Source organism: Bubalus bubalis, chromosome 18 (assembly GCF_019923935.1).
Source record: "Bubalus bubalis isolate 160015118507 breed Murrah chromosome 18, NDDB_SH_1, whole genome shotgun sequence".
In the NCBI taxonomy this organism is placed as follows: domain Eukaryota; kingdom Metazoa; phylum Chordata; class Mammalia; order Artiodactyla; family Bovidae; genus Bubalus; species Bubalus bubalis.
The window spans coordinates 50,744,726-50,763,087 of NC_059174.1; the positions used below are offsets into that span (position 1 = coordinate 50,744,726).

General features: G+C 52.3%; 1 protein-coding gene across 1 annotated transcript; it reads right to left on the minus strand.

Annotated features, from left to right (window-relative positions):
* Nucleotides 1–478: 478 nt before the first annotated feature.
* Nucleotides 479–9,278, minus strand: LOC102405962 (carcinoembryonic antigen-related cell adhesion molecule 6-like). Its single transcript, XM_045163219.1, has 8 exons — nucleotides 9,071–9,278; nucleotides 7,768–8,668; nucleotides 6,198–6,476; nucleotides 4,121–4,443; nucleotides 2,968–3,112; nucleotides 2,826–2,878; nucleotides 2,026–2,067; nucleotides 479–1,789 (listed from the first exon to the last, which is right to left on the minus strand). Exons 2-8 carry the CDS (start codon nucleotides 8,222–8,224, stop codon nucleotides 1,724–1,726), a joined length of 1,365 nt encoding a protein of 454 aa, XP_045019154.1. The 5' UTR covers nucleotides 8,225–8,668; nucleotides 9,071–9,278; the 3' UTR covers nucleotides 479–1,723.
* Between the last annotated feature and the right edge of the window lie 9,084 nt (nucleotides 9,279–18,362).

Below are 18,362 nucleotides of genomic sequence, written 5' to 3' on the forward strand. Positions count from 1 at the left end.
TTGACAGTGAGGGTGCTGTGCACATCAAATCAGGAACTGACCCCACAGTCAGGAAGACCAATTCCAGATTGCCCATGAGTAGTGGTTTTGTAGCTCAGTCAGTAAAGAATCTGCCTGCAATGCAGGAGACCCAGGTTCAACTCCTGGGTTGGGAAGACCCCCTGGAGAAGGAAATGGCAACTCACTCCACTATTCTTGCCTGGAGAATCCCATGGACAGAGGAGCCTGGTAGGTTCCCAGTCCATGGGGTCGCAAGAGTCAGACACAACTGAGCAACTAGACCACTATAAGGAGTTTGCGGTGACAGAAGACAATGATGACAACCTTGAGAGATGTGACAGAGAGAACAACGGCCCCTCAAAGTTGACCACATACTTTTTAAAATTGTATTTATTTATCTGGCTGCACTGAGTCTTCGCTGTGACATGCAGGATCTTTTGTTGCTGTGCACACACTCTCTAGCTGTGGTTGTAGGTTCAGTAGTTGTCACATGCAGGCTTAGGTGGCTTAAGTGGGATCTTAAGTTTCCCGACCAGGGATTGAACCCATGTCCTTTGCATTGCAAGACAGATTCTAAATCAACTGGACCACCAGGGAAGTCCCTGTCCACATCTTAATACCCAGAATCTCTGCAGATGTCCCAAGATAAAGGGAATTTATAAATTAAGGATCATGTGATTAGGAGATTATGGTGAATTATCTGATTGGGCCCAACATAATCACAAGGGTGGTCCTTATAAAGAAAAAGGAAGGCAGGATAGGCAGAGCCAGAGAAAGAGATGTGATGATGGAAGCAGAGCATGACTTTAAGATACTCCACTGCTGACTTTTGAAGAGGGAGGAAGGGGTCACAAGCCAAGGAAAACAGGTAGCCTCTCCCAGCTTGGAAAGGCAAGGAAGCAAACTCTCTCCTAGACCATCCAGAAAGAACAGAGCTGTGTTGACATCTTCATTTGTGTTGTTTTATACCACAGGTTTGTGCTAAGTTGCTGCAGCAGCAATAGGAAACAACAAGAGGTGTCACCTTCTCGAACCCAACATTGTGTGCATGCGAGATAAGGAGTATCTTAGAGCCAAATCATGATGTGAAACTTAGCAGGTTTTGTAACTGTCTCTTATCTCATAACAAACAACACTCAGGCAATGGCCGAACATCCTCCTGAACTCTGGGCTCTGTGCCTTAGTGCACAGACCACTTTTGTTTGGGTGAATGTGGGTAAACTGACCCATGTGAACTTACAAGGGAAGATCACCCTTCCCAGGTGACCTCAGTTCTTCAGGTGTGTGGAGGGGGCTGCAGATGAGGCCCAGGTGGGAGGAGGCCCGTGGGTCACATCGAGGAGACAATTTGGCCCACTGCTGTGGAACCTGGGTGAGTTTTAGGTGGGAGGAGCCCATGTGCACAAAAAGAGCAAACGAGAGGAAAGTCCTCTTTATTCAGACCTCTCAGGTGGTCCACAGTGGGTCACAGGCCCAGCCACTTTCCTTGGAAGCCCTCAGTTCCTTGGGGAATGGAAGTCCTTGTCTTCATCCATCCAGGGCTCAGGGCAGCCTTGTCAGGGCCTCCAGAAGGCCAGGAGGGACACTAAGGCTGAGCCCAGGCCCCCCAGTATCTTCAGGGGTCACAGCTGTTTCTCTGCTTTGGGTGTCTGACCTCACTCAGACTCTGGGGTCTCAGGTGGGCTCTTCTCCACAGCCCTTAAGGGGAAGTTCCTGGAGCAAACTAAGAAACCACATCTACTTTGGGGTCGATCTGGCAGTAGATATCTGTGTTGGGATAGAGTAATTCCTGTGAAGAAATAAGAGGCCTTTGAGCCCCTATAAACTTCTCAGAACAGGTCCCAGGATCTCCCTGGCCTGGGGTCCACAGGGCTGCTTTGTGGGGGGCCCGGCTGTGCTGGAGGCTTTCTGGCTCCAGATGCATCGCTCCTCTTCATCCATTTTCCCATTTTTGCTGCTGTTTCCTGGACCTCAAGAAAGTACCCTTACAAGTGCAGGATCAGACCATTCATCCCCAACACTCACCTCATAGATGGGAACAGCTGCCCTGGGGCTGGGTAGGGAGGCCTGGGCAGGGGAGAAAGTGAGTGTCAGGGGGACAGGGAAGAGAGTCATTTCTCCTCAGAAGTGACCAGCCCTGCCTCCCAGGCAGCCACCTCCAAGCCTGAAGCCTTCACTTCAGTCCCCATCTGGGCTGCATGCTCCACCCTCGATAGCCCGAGAGCCCTGTCTGAAGCTCCTAGTGCCCACTCTATTCCTGGCTGGACTCCAGGGTTAACTGTGAAGGGACCAGGCAGGCTCAGTGCAGGGCGTGGGGGTGTCCTGCCCCTGATGTGAGTCCCAGTCCTGACCAGGATGGGGTTCATGTTGCTGGCTACCCTGGAGTGAAGGGTGTCTGTATTGTGAAATGTTGGACAGTCCCACTGCCCTGAGTCTGCACAGCTTGGACCACAGGGAGAAGAGACAAGGAAAGAATGTGCTTATCAGGGAGACAGAGCTGCCAGAGGGACCATGTCCTAGAAGCAGAGACAGCAGTTAGCACCAGGGGTGTGAGGAAGTTTAGCCCATCCTCCAGGAGAGGCTGGGAGTCTTCAGCTTCCAGAGAACCATGGGAGAAGGGGCATCACCCAGGAAGAGACCTTCTGAGCATTTAGGGTCCAGTGAGGTGACCCATGACTCAGAACTCATACATCTAGCAGACCAGTCAGTTTGGGTCCCCTGTGATGAAGCCACAGGCCGGGGGGGGGGGGGGTGGCTGGCTGGAGCAGGCACTGGAGGATAGGACCAGGGTGTCCCTGCTGCTCCCGGGCTGAGAAGACACTCACCCAGGGTGGTTGCTGGAGGCTGGTGCTCTCTGAGGTCATTCTGGCCACTGGCCCTAGGAAAGGTCAAGATTATTTTTGAGGGTTGCAGGAAGCAGGAGGAGGTCACAGCTTTGGTGTCAAAACAGGGAACAAGGAGGGTTACCTTTTCTAAACAGGGAGTGCGTATGTATGTGGTCAGAAGCACAGTCGCATCCAACTCTTCGGGATCTCGTGGACTGTGGCCCTCCAGGCTTCTCTGTCCATGGGGTTCTCCAGGCAAGAATACTGGAGTGGGTTGCCATTTCCTTCTCCAGGGGAATCTTCCTGACTCAGGGATGAAACCTGCGTCTTCTTCGTCTCCTGCATTGCAGTGGTCTCTTTACTACTGAGCCACCAGGGAAGCCCAAGCAGGGAATGGAGAGACCTCCATTCTCCACCAATGCTGTTTAGGGGGAGAGGGTCCAGCAGAGAGGAGCTAGGGAAAGTCCTTAAGAAGCCACATCCATCCTGGGCTCAGAGAGGAAGGATGTGCAGGTCAGTGGCAGTCCGGGAGAAAGTGACTTGAGGAGGGACAAAGGACCCAGTAAAGGAATCAGACCAAAAGCTTTGAGTGGAAGGGTCAGGTCCTCAGAGGAGAGCAAGGCCAGAACACATGGAGGATTCGTGGAGAGCCAGTGCATCTTGGGTCCCGTGACTGGTGGCTCTGCGGTGGCCAGACCAGCCCCTCAGGCTGAGAGATGCTGAAATTAGACAATGGCCTCGTTCTCTTATCTTTATCTGCCTGGAAAGAGGTATAAAGCTCAGCTCCCGACCTGCTGTCCAGGCCAGATCCACGTTCTCCCATCTCACACATCACAGGCTGTGGTTAACGCATGTGCCTCATGGGAGAATCTGACCCTACCTGGCCTGTCCAGGTGGCTTCAGTCTCTTTGGCCACGATGACCCTTGGGTTCTGAGGCTGTCAACCTCTCCTTTCAGGGTGACTGGATTTAAATAAACAGCAGGATGTACCGCTTACTGAGCATTTGCCCCTGCCAGCACAGCTGCAGGTCTGCTCTGGGAACTAGGACAACAGTGGGTTGTTCTTGTTCAGTCGCTCAGTCGTGTCTGACGCTTTGTGACCCCATGGGCCGTAGCCCGCCAGGCTCCTCTGTCCATGAGATTTCCCAGGCAAGAATACTGGAGGGGGTGGCCATTTCCTTCTCCAGGGGATCTTCCCGACCCAGGGATTAAACCCACATCTTCTGCATTGCAGGCAGATTCTTTACCACTGAGCCACAGGGTAAACCCTGGACAACAGCAGTGGGAAGTGTCTAATTTACAGATGCAGAAGGTGTTGGGAAGCCACCCCAGGTCAGCATCTGGTGAAGGAGGGGCCGATGGATGAGACAGAATGTCCTTGGGGGAAGTGGGGAGGCCTTGGAGAGCCAGGCCCAGAATCCAAGGGTAGGGTGTCTTTCTTCCTGGCTTGGCGTCAGCCTGGGGGACAGGATTAGCATCGGGCATCGCCATTTGTACCTTCTAGCCATCTTGAGGAAAACAAAGCACTCCAGAGTGATCACCAGTGCCAACCTAACCAGGATCCCAATCATGATGACGATAACGATCTCCCTATTGAGGGCTGGGCTGTTTTCTTGGCCTGAAAGGAGAAGATAAAGGGGAAGATGAAGGCCTGAGTTCACCTGACCAGGGAAACCACAAGAAGTCTTACAGGGGAGAGGGCCTGGTTCGGGAGGAAGGAAATGCTTTGAGGTCTGTGAGTGGTTGCGTGCTTTGTCATCACGGTGTCTTCCCAACCCTCCTGCTGCAGGTGGTTGCATCTCTCTCTCTATTTTAATCACATTTGAAACCTCGGACTTCCTCTAACTCGACATTCTCTCACTGTAGCCAGCTCTGTGTCCTGTTCGTGTTCCTGTTAAGGGCTCTTTCCTCTTACATTACGCCCCCTCCCCTTGTGTTTCCTTCCCATCCCTATTGTCAGTCTTTGAGGGAAGGTCTGCTCAACTCCTGCTCAGTAATAATAATATTAGCTGACTGTTTCCAGTTCATTCTGTGTGGCTGGCACTGTGGGGAAATCCTTTACGCACATCTGTTCTGATCCTTCCCTCCCCACGACGGAGGGGGTGTCATCCTTGCTGGGTGTACATACATCTGAGACCCATGGTGCTTAAAGAAATAAACGGAGTTCATAGAACTTCCCTGATGGCTCAGACAGTTAAGAATCTGCCTGCAATTCAGGAGACCCGGGTTTGATCCCTGGGTTGGGGAAGATCCCTTGGAGAAGGGAATGGCAATTCATTTCAGTATTCTTGCCTGGAAAATTCCATGGACAGAGGAGGCTGGTGGGCTACAGTCCATGGGGTTGCAAACAGTCGGACACAACTGAGCAACCGAGCACGTAGCATATCACATCTGGTAAGAGATTAATATCCATTTCTTCAATTCAACAACAGCAAAAGGCACTTGACCCTGGGGACCCTTCTTTGTTTCCTATCTCCCCCAACATGAGGCTGTCAGGGGCTGAGAGAATCACCCCCTGCATTCCAGGCTGGACCCAAGGTCTGCCAGGAGAAATCAGACAGCAGGAGGAAGAAGGGTCTGCTGAGATGTAGTGGGAGGGTTCAGGAGCTGATTCGGAATTTGCTTGTAGCTTCTGTGAAGTTGGGAGGTAACTTCTTTCAGATTTTTTTCTGAAAACCTACAAGTTCTACCACAAAGCTTGGTGCTGGTGTGTCAGGGGCCACTTATCAGAGGCTGTGATAGCCTTGACTGTGGTTTTACTGGGACCAGTGATGAAGTTATGGACAAGGCAGTTACAGGATCTACTCTTATCTGCAGTGATGTTGGGGATAAAGAGCTCCTGTATGGATTGTGGGGGCCTCCCGGTGATAAGCCAGGGACATGGTGTGGCTGGGGTTAGAGGCTGTGTGGTGGGAGAGGCTGAGGTTTGCCTCTGGATGGTAGCAGGAGCCTGACGGGAAGTGGTGGGGGTGTCCGGGCCATCTGAAGCAAAGAGCATAAAGCCACACGTGGTGCAATCAGAGGGAGGGGAAATTCCTGGTCTGTATTAGGGCCACAGCATCTTTCTGTCTGGATCACAGCTTTGTTGTAGAAAGTCTCAACAATTACCTCTCATGTTCACTCATCCCGAGTCTGAGATATTAACCTGTTTCTTTCGTCACAACCTCTCAAGACACAGCAGCCCATCCCCTCCTAGTCTTGATTCAAGGTGGGCCTGCCTGGACTTGCCTGGGACAGGAAGTCATGGCCAGCCTGGGTGTCCAAAAGTGAGGGTCCACGCACTTGGACCTGAGAGGGATGGGTACGGCCTGGCCTCCAGCACTGTAGATTCAGCCAGGAGGCCTGGACCACGCAGGAACAGAGGTTACTCACAGAGGCCATTCAGGGTGAATGGGTCACCATGGGTGGTATTCTCTGGATTCCCGGCTTCAGACACATAGGGTCCTGTGTCATTCCTTGTCACATTGAACATAGTGAGAGTCCTGTTTCCCTCGCACAGTTCCAGCTCGGTGCTGTTGTGAAGGCTCTGATTGTTGATCGAACAGAAGTAGAAGATGTCCCGAGTCTCAGATCTACACGTTAACACCACAGTGTCCTTGTGCTCCCTGGGGTTGGAGTTGTTGCTGGTGATGACGGGTGTGGGTAGCACCGCTGTGCAGATAACAGAGAGAACATTGGCCCTTTTCTACCTTTGGCTTTTCTAAAAGCATCTTCAATCAGAATTGGCATCTCTCACCTCTCAGCCAGACTGAGCCCTTAAAGAATAAGGCAGGTCTGTGTATCGAAGACGAATGCATGGGGACCTGAGCTCAGAGAGTGTGAGGTCACCTGCTCTATGTCTGGGAGAAGCACAGGCTTCCTCGGGGGTCTATTATGTAACAGCATTTAGTGGTGGACAGAACAGGGTGGGATTCAGAGACCACCTGGCATCTGTCCTGGTTTCATCAACCAGCCTCGGGAGAGAGCTCCTTGGGCTGCACCCTGGAGAACAAGAAGCTTCTAGGAGTGTCTTCCTTCCTCTGTTCCTCCCTGGGGATGCTGCTCCCAGGGCAGTTGAGTGACCGCCTGGGGACCTTGTACCTGTGTGCTGTCCATGCCGAGTCTCAGGAGTAGGACCAGACTGTGCCCCTGCACGGATGCGGCTCTTGGGGCTGGGCCCTGGCTGGTGACCAGCTTGGGAGCCTCCGGATTTGGCACAGGCTTCCCAGGGTCACTGGAGGCAGGAGCCCTGGGACAGGGTCTGGGAGGGGCTTCCTGGGGCTGAGTTTCTCTGTGAGGATCCCTGGGGCCCTCAGGCCAGGGTCTTCCCTGAGTCCTGCAGGGTCTTCCTCAGGGTCATGGTCATGGGGAGGGGCCCAGGGGGCTGGACTGAGAGTGCTCTCCCTCTGCCGAGTCCCTCATCAGACGGTCCTTCTCTCTACAGTGTCTGCAGGGCCTGGCTTCCTGGAAAGCATTTCTGACCCTTTGGAGTTTGTCTCCACAGTGTGTGCCCTGCACTGAATGTTTAAACCCCGACACGGGACACAATGCAGAGGGGGATGGAGGCGCCATCCGGGTCGGTCAGTCCTGCGAGTGTGAACAGAATTCACCCCGACCCATAGCTCAGTTGGTAAAGAATCTGCCTGCAATGCAGGAGACCCCGGTTCAATTCCTGGATCAGAAAGATCTGCTGGAGAAGGGACAGGCTACCCACTCCAGTATTCTTGGCCTTCCCTGGTGGCTCAGCTGGTAAAGAATCTGCCTACAATGTTGGAGACCTGGGTTTGATTCCTGGGTTGGGAAGATCCACTGGAGAAGTGAAAGGCTACCCACTCCAGTATTCTGGCCTGGAGAATTCCATGGACTGTGTATTCCATGGGGTCACAAAGAGTCAGACATGACTGAGCAACTTTCACTTTCACTTTCCCACCCAACACGCCAAGGTCAGAGAGGAAGCACTCACTGTATATGCAGAGGTGTCCAGTTTTTCCTTCTGTCTGTAAATCATCCTTTGTAAGGAGCAGCGTGTAGGATCCTGTGTCTTTCTGGGTGACGTTCTGGATTAACAGGGTTCTGTTGGGGTAAAGTGTCTCCCGTCCGCTGTGTGCAGGCCCTTTGGTAGTTACATTAGTGTCTACTCTATATGATGCAATTAGCTGGGTGTTGTCTACCCTGTCTCCTCTATGCCAGGCATAGCCTAGAGGATTCTCTGTCACATTGTGGGCAAGTAGAAGAACATCCGACACTTCTGCAGCAAGGGGGGGGGGGGGGGGCACCGTTTCAATAGTGAGCTGGGCAGTGGTGGGCGGGGTCCAGAAAGTTGAGAGTGAGATTAGGAGGGAAGAGAGAGACCAGTTAATATTGTGACCTGTGTGGGGGATGGGAAAATGGTGCCCTGGGTCCTGAGCAGGTCTCTTCATCCCTCAGCCTTAGTGTGTGAGTGTATGTGTGTACGTGTGTTTGTGTGTGTGTATGTGTGTGTGTGTGTATGTATGTGTGTGTCCTCCTGGTTCAAGGTCAGCAGCATGACCCCCATCACTTCAGTCCCTCTGGGCTCGTTTTTTCCTCTGCTTCCCCAGCTGTCCCCTGGCTCACTCCCTCGCTGCCCTTACACGCCTGCTCACACTCAGGGCCTCTTGGGAGATGCCCCTCCCCCCGACCAGCTGCTGTAAAGACCCTCGGTGCTCACTTGCTGACCCTTCCCCGCTCCCTTTCCTGCGTGACGCCTGCAGCACCTGCCAGCACGCTCTCCATCTCTCTGCTCGTCTGTCTTCCTCCCCACAGAGCGCGGGCTCCGTGAGGGCAGGGGCTTGTCTGATCCTGCTTGAAACCCAGGGCCAGGACCAGGCTCCAGACATTAGTACCTGGGGATGAAGGAATGAGAGTTCCCAGGAATTCCACAGCCTGGTTTTTATTTGTCAGTTTCTAAGGGTGCCGGGTAAGGACAATGATTACTGTCCTGGTTATGTCTTTTTCTGTAGTGACACAATAAATTGTTATTATTGTCATCAGTTTTCAACAATTACTGCTCAGTGAAGAATTACTCTGAAAACCTACAGCAGTTGAGTCTTCCCACATCTCACCAGCTCTAGCTCATGGAGAATCTCCTGTGGCTGAACCCCCCACCCTCCCCTGCTCCGCTGTCCTCTGCCCTCAGGTCTGAACAGAAGCCCTCTGTCCCCTCTCAGAACCCTGTCTCCCCCAGACACCAGCCAGTCTCTTCTTCTCCAGTCTCTGCCCACTCCCTGAAAATTGTCCCCTCTCACCTGCCAGGACGAGCCTGTTCCAGGGGACATGCCTCGTGCTTGCAGGGCCTGCCGGGGGCTCCATGGTGCCTGCTGTCTGCTGTGTCCTTCTCTGTGAGGAGAACTTCTGGTCCAGAAACGCCCAGAAGCACTGCAGTCGTTGTGTGAGCTCCGCTGTTCTTCTGTGTGCTGGGCCTCCTCCGAGGGCAGGAGCACTTCGGTGGGTCACGTGGCCTGGGGCGGGGTCTCTGCCCAGGCCCTGCCCTCTGCCTCCGCCCTCCTCCTTCCCTCCCTAGTGGCCCCCCTCCCCTTCCCCCTCAGTCTGTATTTCTATTCCCTGAACTCTGCTGAGTCCCCTGCCTTCTACAGCAATGATTCTCCACCTACACACACACACACACACACACAAACACACACATCTACACACACATACCTACACACACACCCCTACACACACATACCTACACACAGACACCTACATACACACACCTACCTATACACACACACACATGCACACACACGCACATGCACACACACACACTCTTGTCTGGAAAAGCACAACCTTGGGGTGTCTGGGTCCGGGGTCTCCACTAATCTGGATCAGATGCACACTCAACCTCCCCAACAGCCCTCTGTCATCCCTTTCTGGCTTTTCCCTTCAGAGGAGGAGCTTGGGGGTGGGGGGTGCATGAGGAACGCTTGTCACAGGGAAGTCATCCCCAAGGTGCGTGGGAATCACCTGTGGAGCTTTATGAAGACTGAGAACTCCCAGGTGTCACCTTAGAAATGCTGTTTCAGCAGCCGCCAGGTCATACGCTCGCCCAGCGTGGCTGAGACCCCAGAGCACCAGTTAGATTGCCCCACCCAACCCAGTGTTGGCCTCTGCTGTGTTTTGGTCTGAGGTCTCCCAGCAAAACGTACAGATCCAGGGGTTTCCAAATTTTGGCGGTAATTGTTCCCGTGACACAGAAACCCAGCTGGATGCCCAGGGTCTTCCTGTTCTCAAATATCTGAGAAGATTGCATTTACTTCCTGCCGGAAGGTCACACTGACTCTGGAGGAGACAAAGGAGTCAGATGAGCGATGACTGGAGAGGGGACCTGACCTCCACTTTCCAGTGTCACCAGCCTGGCATCTGTTTTCAGGGACAGACACCCAGAACCGGGTGTCAGGAGAAGCTGCAGTTTGCAGATGAGAAGGGAAAGGTTTCCTGTGTGTCCTGGGAAGGGAGGAACCTGGTGCTGAGGGGTGGGCTGACTCTGGGCTCCCTGGTCCTCGGGTCAAGTTGTGGGAGACTCTCCCTCTCCTTGCCTGAGCCTTGGTTCAGAAACTATTCAGGCCCTCCTTGCCATTATAGGGCCTCCTCTGTCACCCTGGCTGATTTTTCTGTGGTCACTGTGATCTTTCCCATGGGTGGTTGCAGGCAGGGATGGGAGCTGGCATGGGTGCCCATAGGCCCCTAGAAGGTAGGGCAGTGTAGTGTGGGCCCACATGAGGGGCTCTGAGGGTCTGTTAGAGGAGGGGTCCCCTGGGGTCTAACGCCTGATGAGCTGAGGTGAAAAGGCTATGGTTTTTCCAGTGGTCATGTATGGATGTGAGAGTTGGACTATGAAGAAGGCTGAGCACCGAAGAATTGATACTTTTGAACTGTGGTGTTGGAGAAGACTCTTGAGAGTCCCTTGGACTGCAAGGAGATCCAACCAGTCCATTCTGAAGGAGATTAGCCCTGGGATTTCTTTGGAAGGAATGATGCTGAAGCTGAAACTCCAGTACTTTGGCCACCTCATGCGAAGAGTTGACTCATTGGAAAAGACTCTGATGCTGGGAGGGATTGGGGGCAGGAGGAGAAGGGGACAACAGAGGATGAGATGGCTGGATGGCATCACTGACTCGATGGACGTGAGTCTGAGTGAACTCCGGGAGTTTGTGATGGACAGGAAGGCCTGGCGTGCTGCGATTCATGGGGTTGCAAAGAGTCGGATACAACTGAGCAACTGAACTGAACTGAACTGAATAAGTGCACAATAATTGTAATGCATTTGTATTATCCCCAAACCACCTCCATTGCTCCGCAATTATTGTCCATGAAACCGGTCCCTGGTGCCATTAAGACTGGAGACTGCTGTTTAGAGGGAGGGATAGAAATCAGGCTCCTTCACCTTCTTAGCCCAAGAAAGTTCACCTGTTAATTTCGTGTTGTCTGTGTGGCCCCATATCGCCCCCTGGAGGTCATGAGCAGACCTGGGGACAATGTAATGGGCTGCACAGGGGTGCAAATGCCAAAGGGTGTGAGCCGGCTCTGCACCCTGGGCAGATGTGGGCTCCAGACTGAGGGGCTGTCTGCTGGGGTCCAGGTCACTGTGGGTCCCCAGGCTTCCTGACCTCATCCTAGTGAAGGGTGAGCCCAGGGAGAGGATGGGCATTGTTCAGTGGCAGGAGAACCATCCATCCAGGTGGACGTGTGCTCAGGAGGAGCTCTCAGTCCCCGAGGCTTCAAAGAAGGGCCAGTGGGGAGGTGTCTGGGGCTTTGGAGAGAGGGTGGCGGCCTGTGGGCTGGACCATCTCACAGCACTGGGCCTGCACCCTAGTTCTCTGTGCCCCATCAGTGGTCTGCTCTCAGCCTCCCCACAGTGCCAGGACCTGGGGCAGCTCCAACTGGAGACTCTGGCAGGGGAGGGGAGACCCCCTTGGGACCTCAACTCCTCTGAGATGGAGCAACTGCAGAACTGTGTTCCCCTCTTCACTCTGCTCCAGAAGTTCCCCTCGTTTCCCAGGACACCTTTGGAGGGAGGGGCTGGGATGTCTCCAGGGACCAGACCCAGGTGTCCCCACAGATCATGGACCTTGGGATGAGGAGCTGCTCCCTGATTCCCGCGAGTTCATGCTGGGGCTTCCCCCTCCCCTGTGGTCACTCCCTTGGGATGGAGGATCGGAAGTCTGAGCCAGGTCAGCTCTCAAAGAGAAGGAGAAGGACTCAAGCTGCCAGCTCAGGCCCTCCAGGGAGACTATCAGATTTTCCCGAGTAGATACGGGATCAGGTGTGACTATTTGGGAATGAGCAGAGGTCTGACTCCTCACAGTTAAGAGGCCCCTGTCCTCACTCCTGACTCCAGGAGGAATAAAGTCCCGTCCTGGAGCAGCTGTGGGCACTGGCAGGTCTCCTCCCACTGTGATGCCAGACCCGCTGTGTCCACAAGGAATATTCTCTGACCCCTCGGTGTCACACTGGGTGGGGTGTGGGGGTGGCTTCTGTTATGCAGATTCCCTTATCTATTTCATTTCAGTTCAGTTCAGTCGCTCAGTTGTGTCAGACTCTTTGCAACCCCATGAACCGCAGCACGCCAGACCTCCTTGTCCATCACCAACTCCCAGAGTTTACCGAAATCTCCATTGAGTTGGTGATGCCATCCAACCATTTCATCCTCTGTTGTCCCCTTCTCCTCCTGCCCTCAATCTTTCCCAGCATTAGGGTCTTTTCAAATCAGTCAGCTCTTTGCTTCAGGTGGCCAAAGTATTGGAGTTTCAGCTTCAACATCAGTCCTTCCAATGAACATCCAGGATTGATCTCCTTTAGGATGGACTTGTTGGATCTCCTTGCAGTCCAAGGGACTCTCAAGAGTCTTCTCCAACACCACAGTTCAAAAGCATCAATTCTTCAGTGCTCAGCTTTCTTCATAGTTCAACTCTCACATCCATACATGACCACTGGAAAAACCATAGCCTTGACTAGACAGACCTTTGCAGACAAAGTAATGTCTCTGCTTTTTAATATGCTGTCCAATTTGGCCATAACTGTCCTTCCAAGGAGTAAGCATCTTTTAATTTCATGGCTGCAATCATCATCTGCAGTGATTTTGGAGTCCCCCCAAAATAAAGAGTATTTATTGAGCATGTGTGACATGTCAGCCCTGGGTTGTGTCCTGGATTCAAGAGAATAGGATAGACTTGGACTCCGGGCTCACACACCTGACCTTGTGATGAGGAGACAGACACTCAGAGAAAATCCTGGAAATAAGGAGCTAATTATGATGGAGGGACGGACTGAAAGGGAAGGGTCTGGTGCATCCGGAGTCTGTCATGGAATCTCAGCTGGACTGGGTGTCATGGAAGGGACCCCTGAGAAAGTGATCTTTTGACTGAGATGTGAAGGGTGAGCAGAGAAGGATGGGGCTCAGAGGGCAGAGCTACCTAAGGGAGTCTGGCCTTCAGGGCCTGGCTGGGAGGAACGGCTGACAGAGTCCAGTGTGGGGAACTGGGAGAGTGGGGAGGACTGTGGAAGGAGTAGGCTGGTGAGGGTCAGAGGCTGCTGGGCGGTGGGAGCTGCTAAGTGGGAAGGAGGTGGGCAGCCCTGTGGAGGCTCCAGACTGTGGAGGAGCTCTGCTTCCCTCTGCTCTGGCCATGGAGGGGAGCGTCGAAGGGAAAGTACCTCAAGTAGGTTTTCTCCTAAGACTACTCAGCATATGTCAAGTGTTTACATATCATTTTACAAATCCCAGGGACAGAGGGGCTGGCAGGCTACAGACATGAGGTCGCAAAGGATCATATACGACCTAGCGAGTAACCCTTTCAACACTACATATCATTTATGCTGAATCATGTCCCACTCTGAATTTCCAATGTCTCTCATCCAAGATCTTCTCTTATATACCCCACTCCAAGATTTCATCCAGGTGAGATTTGTGTTGATACCAGGCCAATTTCTCTCTGTAGAAGAGGATCCAGATGCAACATTCTCAGTCCTTGGGCAGGACTGGAGCATCTGTAAGTAGGAGGAGGGTGAGGAAACGTCCGTGTGTCCTGCCTGTGCCAGACGGTCCATGTGGACATGAAAAGGCTGCATTTCCTTTCCCCCCATGCCCGCTTAGTGTCTTCCGCATGGGGCAGGGCCAGGTGGAATTGGAAGACCAGGGGTGGTGCAGTGATTCTGAACCTCGTCTTCCCGCCTTCTCTGTCTCTGCCCCCATCTGGAGACCTGGTCTTCATGGTGGGAAGGAAGGTGGGGTGTCTCCATAGGCCCCTGATCAGAGATTCTTTCAGCAAAAGGGACACAGGGATCAAGCACGCTAGCTCTGGACTCAGTGTCCCTGTCACCCTGTAGATGATTGTAGTAACTGAATTATTTGGATCTAATGGCCTGTTTTTTATTCTAATTTATTAGATTGTTTTTATTTCTTTTTACCTTTTGGTATTTGAAGTTTCAAAGGTGAATCTCCATCCTCCTTGAGCATGAGCAGGGTTGGCGCCAGGGTGGTTAAGCTGTCTTAAAGGTTATTTTTTATAGTAGCTTCAGTTTCACAGCAAAAGTGGGGGTAAGGGATCTTACCCATGTCCTGTGCTTTGGCAGGCAGATTCCTATCCACTGAGCCATCATAAAAGTCCTCTAAACAATGCTTAACTTGTACATAGACACTGGTTTATCATGGCCAACGCACACATGAAGTTTCCGTATTTGCCTGTGGGTAAATAAACAAGTGATGTATGTCATCCTTTTTGAATTTACAGACACACAACCATCGGCTCTGTGTTCATTAGCCCTGCAGACACACAACCACCTGCTCTGTGCTCACTAGCCCTGCAGACTCACAACCACCTGTCTGTGCTCACTAGCCCTGCTGGTGTGACTTGGGCAGCAGGACTGTCACTGACCTTGCATTGTTCTAGTTGCTAAGTCATGTGCAACTCTCTTGTGGCCCCATGGACTGTAGCCCGCAAGGCTCCTCTATCCATGGGATTTCCCAGGCAACGTTCCCAGGCAACGAGTGGGTTGCCATTTCTTCTGCAGGAGATCTTCCTGAGCCAGAAATCAAACCTAGGTCTCCTGAACTGGCAGGAGGATTCTTTACCACAGCGCCACTGGGGAAGCCCACGTTGCTGATGATCACTTGCTCAAACCCATGCAAGTTACGGTACCAAGTGTCAACCCTAATGGAAACTATGGAAGCTGGGTAATTTTCATGTATCCACATAGGTTCATCAATTGATAAAATGTACACCTTGGGTGTGGAATGTTGAATATTGAGGAGGCCCTACACTTGTGGGCGGCAGGTATCTAGGGAAACCTCGTGTGTGGGGCGGCCATGATGAACCAGTGTCTACCTACAAGTTAAGCATTGTTTAGAGGACTTTCCTGATAGCTCAGTGGATAGGAATCCTCCTGAAAAGCATGGGACACGGGTTTGATCCCTGGTCAGGAGGATTTCACATGCTTCTGAGCAACTAAAGCCATGCATCAGAACTGCTGAGTCTGTGCTCTAGAGCCCACGAGCTGCAACGACTGAAGTCTGCTTGCTGAAAGCCCATGCTTGGGAGTAGAGAAGCCACCGCAATGAGAAGCCGGCATATTGCAACGAAGAGTGGGCCCTGCTCACCGCACTAGAGAAAACTGGTGGAAAACAATGAGGACCCAGTGCAGCCAGAAATAAAAAAATAAATAAAATATTTGCTAAGAGTAGTTCAGAATTAAATGTTATTCCCGAAGTTGTCAGGTCTTCTTTTCATCTCCTTTCTCAAACGTCCAGAACACCATTGAAATATTGATTTTCCACAGGCTTGAGGACCTGCTCTGCCATTGCGGTGACTTCACTGCAAATTTGTTTTCAGTCTGGAACAGCTACTAGCAAGCATCCCGCCTTTCACACTGACCACCTGCTCTGCAGTGAACATCCTCACCACAAATCTCGGCCCCCATGGAGTATCATCCAGGGGCTCATTCATTCCACACACAGGTATGCAGCTCCCTGCACCAGGCCTGGAGCTGGCCAGTGGACCAACAGAAGCAGGACAGGTGAATCCTTCCATGTTCAAGCTCCCAGCTCAGGGATCCTCTTAGAACTGGAGTCCTGGTCAACTTGTGTACCCACTGAGTGCCACTGTATCCCCTAAACTGCATTTGCATGGGGAGTATAGGAAAATGTTCATTTCCAACATCCTCACCCTTTACGGAAAAATTCTGTGAGGAGATAGCACCTGTGTCCATATGTCCATCTCTCTGACACACCCCGTCCCTCCTTTATCCCCTACCCATCCTTTTGTTCATCTTTTCACGAAGTCCTGTGGCTGTGCCTCTGTGGTTGGCCAGATGCCAGGACCCCTGAGATACCCTCAGTAGCTCCCTCTGCTGGTCCATTTAAACACCATGGTTCCACAGGTGGTGCACATGAGCCCGGGTGAGTCCTGCAGAGTCTGTCCCCATGGAAGATAGGGGAGGCCCCTGGTAACCCGGTGACCATTATACTGGGTATCTCGAGCATTTTGCATGACTGTTAGGGATGCTGGATGGGTTAGACCCGAGCCATTGGGAAGTACAGAGCAGGGTTTGCGTGTCAGAGTTACCCCTGTCAATGGTACATTTATGGAGAAGAGGAAGTGTGGGGTGACTGTGGAGCCCTAGTTCCTTCTCTTCCCTGGGGTTCACAGGCAGACGGAGGAGCCCTCAGGTGACAGATAGTACCCTGGAGACTTTCCAGGGTACTATCTTTCGGAGAGAAAGTGCTCCCGATTCATAAACTAGAGCAAAGCGGGTTATCCCTGAACACATTCTACTATGTTCATCTTTGTCATAGAATAGAAATGGGCAGGATATCCAGCCGTCCCTTCCCATTGATGGGGGCTGATGCCACGGTCTCCAAGCCCCACTTGTTCTTCAGCAGGACCCTTGCTCTGTTGGAAGCACAGAGAGATGGCAAAAGCTCTCACACCAGGCTTGAGGCTCAGACTGGAGGAGCTGGGAGGGTAGGTCAGGCGTTCTGCTCAGCCTTGCTCCCTGGGGGAGGGGGGATCATTTGGAGAATGAGGGAACAGGAGGCTGTGCTCAGGGGGCCTTCAGGCTAGGCGATGACTGTCTCCAAGGTCAGGTACCGAGGGTAAGGAATTAATCATGAAACGTTCCCTCCAAGTTGTAGACAAGCTGGTTATCTGACACTCAGCAGTGGGGAGATACTCTGAGAGGACAAAGTTAGTTCTCAGCCTCCTTGAGGACACCCTCCGGGTGCAGGATCATTCACCTGGAGTTATCATGGCTGTAGCTACAACTAATACACACACAGGAGAAAGTGCTCCCGATTCATAAACTAGAGCAAAGCGGGTTATCCCTGAACACATTCTACTATGTTCATCTTTGTCATAGAGGAGAAATGGGCAGGATATCCAGCCGTCCCTTCCCATTGATGGGGGCTGAGCACAGCAGAGACACTGTCCATGGTGCTGATGAACACAGGCCACCTGGAGACTTGGGAGTTGTGGTCTTTGAATCACATCTGCTTTCTTTCAATTCTGGAATTTGGGCATTGCTAGAAAAGAAGAGGCTTCCATGGTGGCTCAGACAGTACAGAATCTTCCTGCTATGCGGGAGACCTGAGTTTGATGAGCCTCCAGAGATGGCAATGGTTATCCACTCTAGTATTCTTGCCTGGAGAATCCCATGGCAGATGTGCCTGGAGGGTTACAGTCCATGGGCTTGCAAAGAGTTGGACAGACAGAGCAAGTTTCACTTCACCAGAAAGAAGAGGTGGGGAGGGCTGCAGGGAGTGTGGACTGGCCTCGATCTCCAGGGCTCATAGCCAGTGAGATTGCTGTGGACATCGTGGCAGGTCTTGACCCCACATCGGCATGACAAAGTCCAAGCTCCCCAGAGCAGACTGCAGTGAGGGAAGATGATGCCCACGGCCTTGAGAGGAGTGGTAGGCAGCGCACAAAACCCTAAGAGATGTCCAAAACTTCAAGCCACAATCCGAGAAATGTGCCCCATGATTAAGGAAACCTACAGATGAAATTCAGATCACGTGACTGGGAGATATGGTGGGGTGACTTGGAGATTATGGTGGGTTATGTTTTGGGCTGAGTCCAATACATTCACAATGTTCCAAGGCAGAAGAGGCAGAGCCAGAGGAGATGGGATGATGGAAGGTGAGCTTGGGGAGCTTTAAGATGATCCACTGCTGGCTTTGAAGATGGAGGAAAGGGCCACAAACTCAGGAAAGCAGGCAGCCTATCACAGCTTGGAAAGGCAAAGCAATGAACTTTCTGTAGAATCCAGAAAGAACAGCATCATATTGACACTGTGGTTTGTGCCCGTACATTTGTGGTCATTTGTTACAGAACAATAAGGAACACCAAAAAGTGTCACCTTGTCTCATCCAAGACTGTGCGCCTGGGGGGATAAGAAGTAATTTAGACCTAAATCATGATCGGAAGCTTTGCAGGTGGTTTCTCTTACCTCTCATCTCATCTCAGCACAGATGATACTTGGCCACTGGCAGAGCATGCTTGTCAACTGTGGGCTCTGTGCCCTCGGGCACACAGCTGCTGTGTTTGT

What these genes read in the sequence shown, in the direction of transcription:
- LOC102405962 (XM_045163219.1), bottom strand. Translation starts at nt 8,224, where the DNA reads ATGAAGAGACCTGCTCAGGACCCAGGGCACCATTTTCCCATCCCCCAC. An exon ending in TGGACACCTCTGCATATACA is followed by an intron (nt 6,477 to 7,767) that starts GTGAGTGCTTCC and finishes TTATCTGCACAG; the next exon opens with CGGTGCTACCCACACCCGTC. An exon ending in ATTCACCCTGAATGGCCTCT is followed by an intron (nt 4,444 to 6,197) that starts GTGAGTAACCTC and finishes TTCTCCTTTCAG; the next exon opens with GCCAAGAAAACAGCCCAGCC.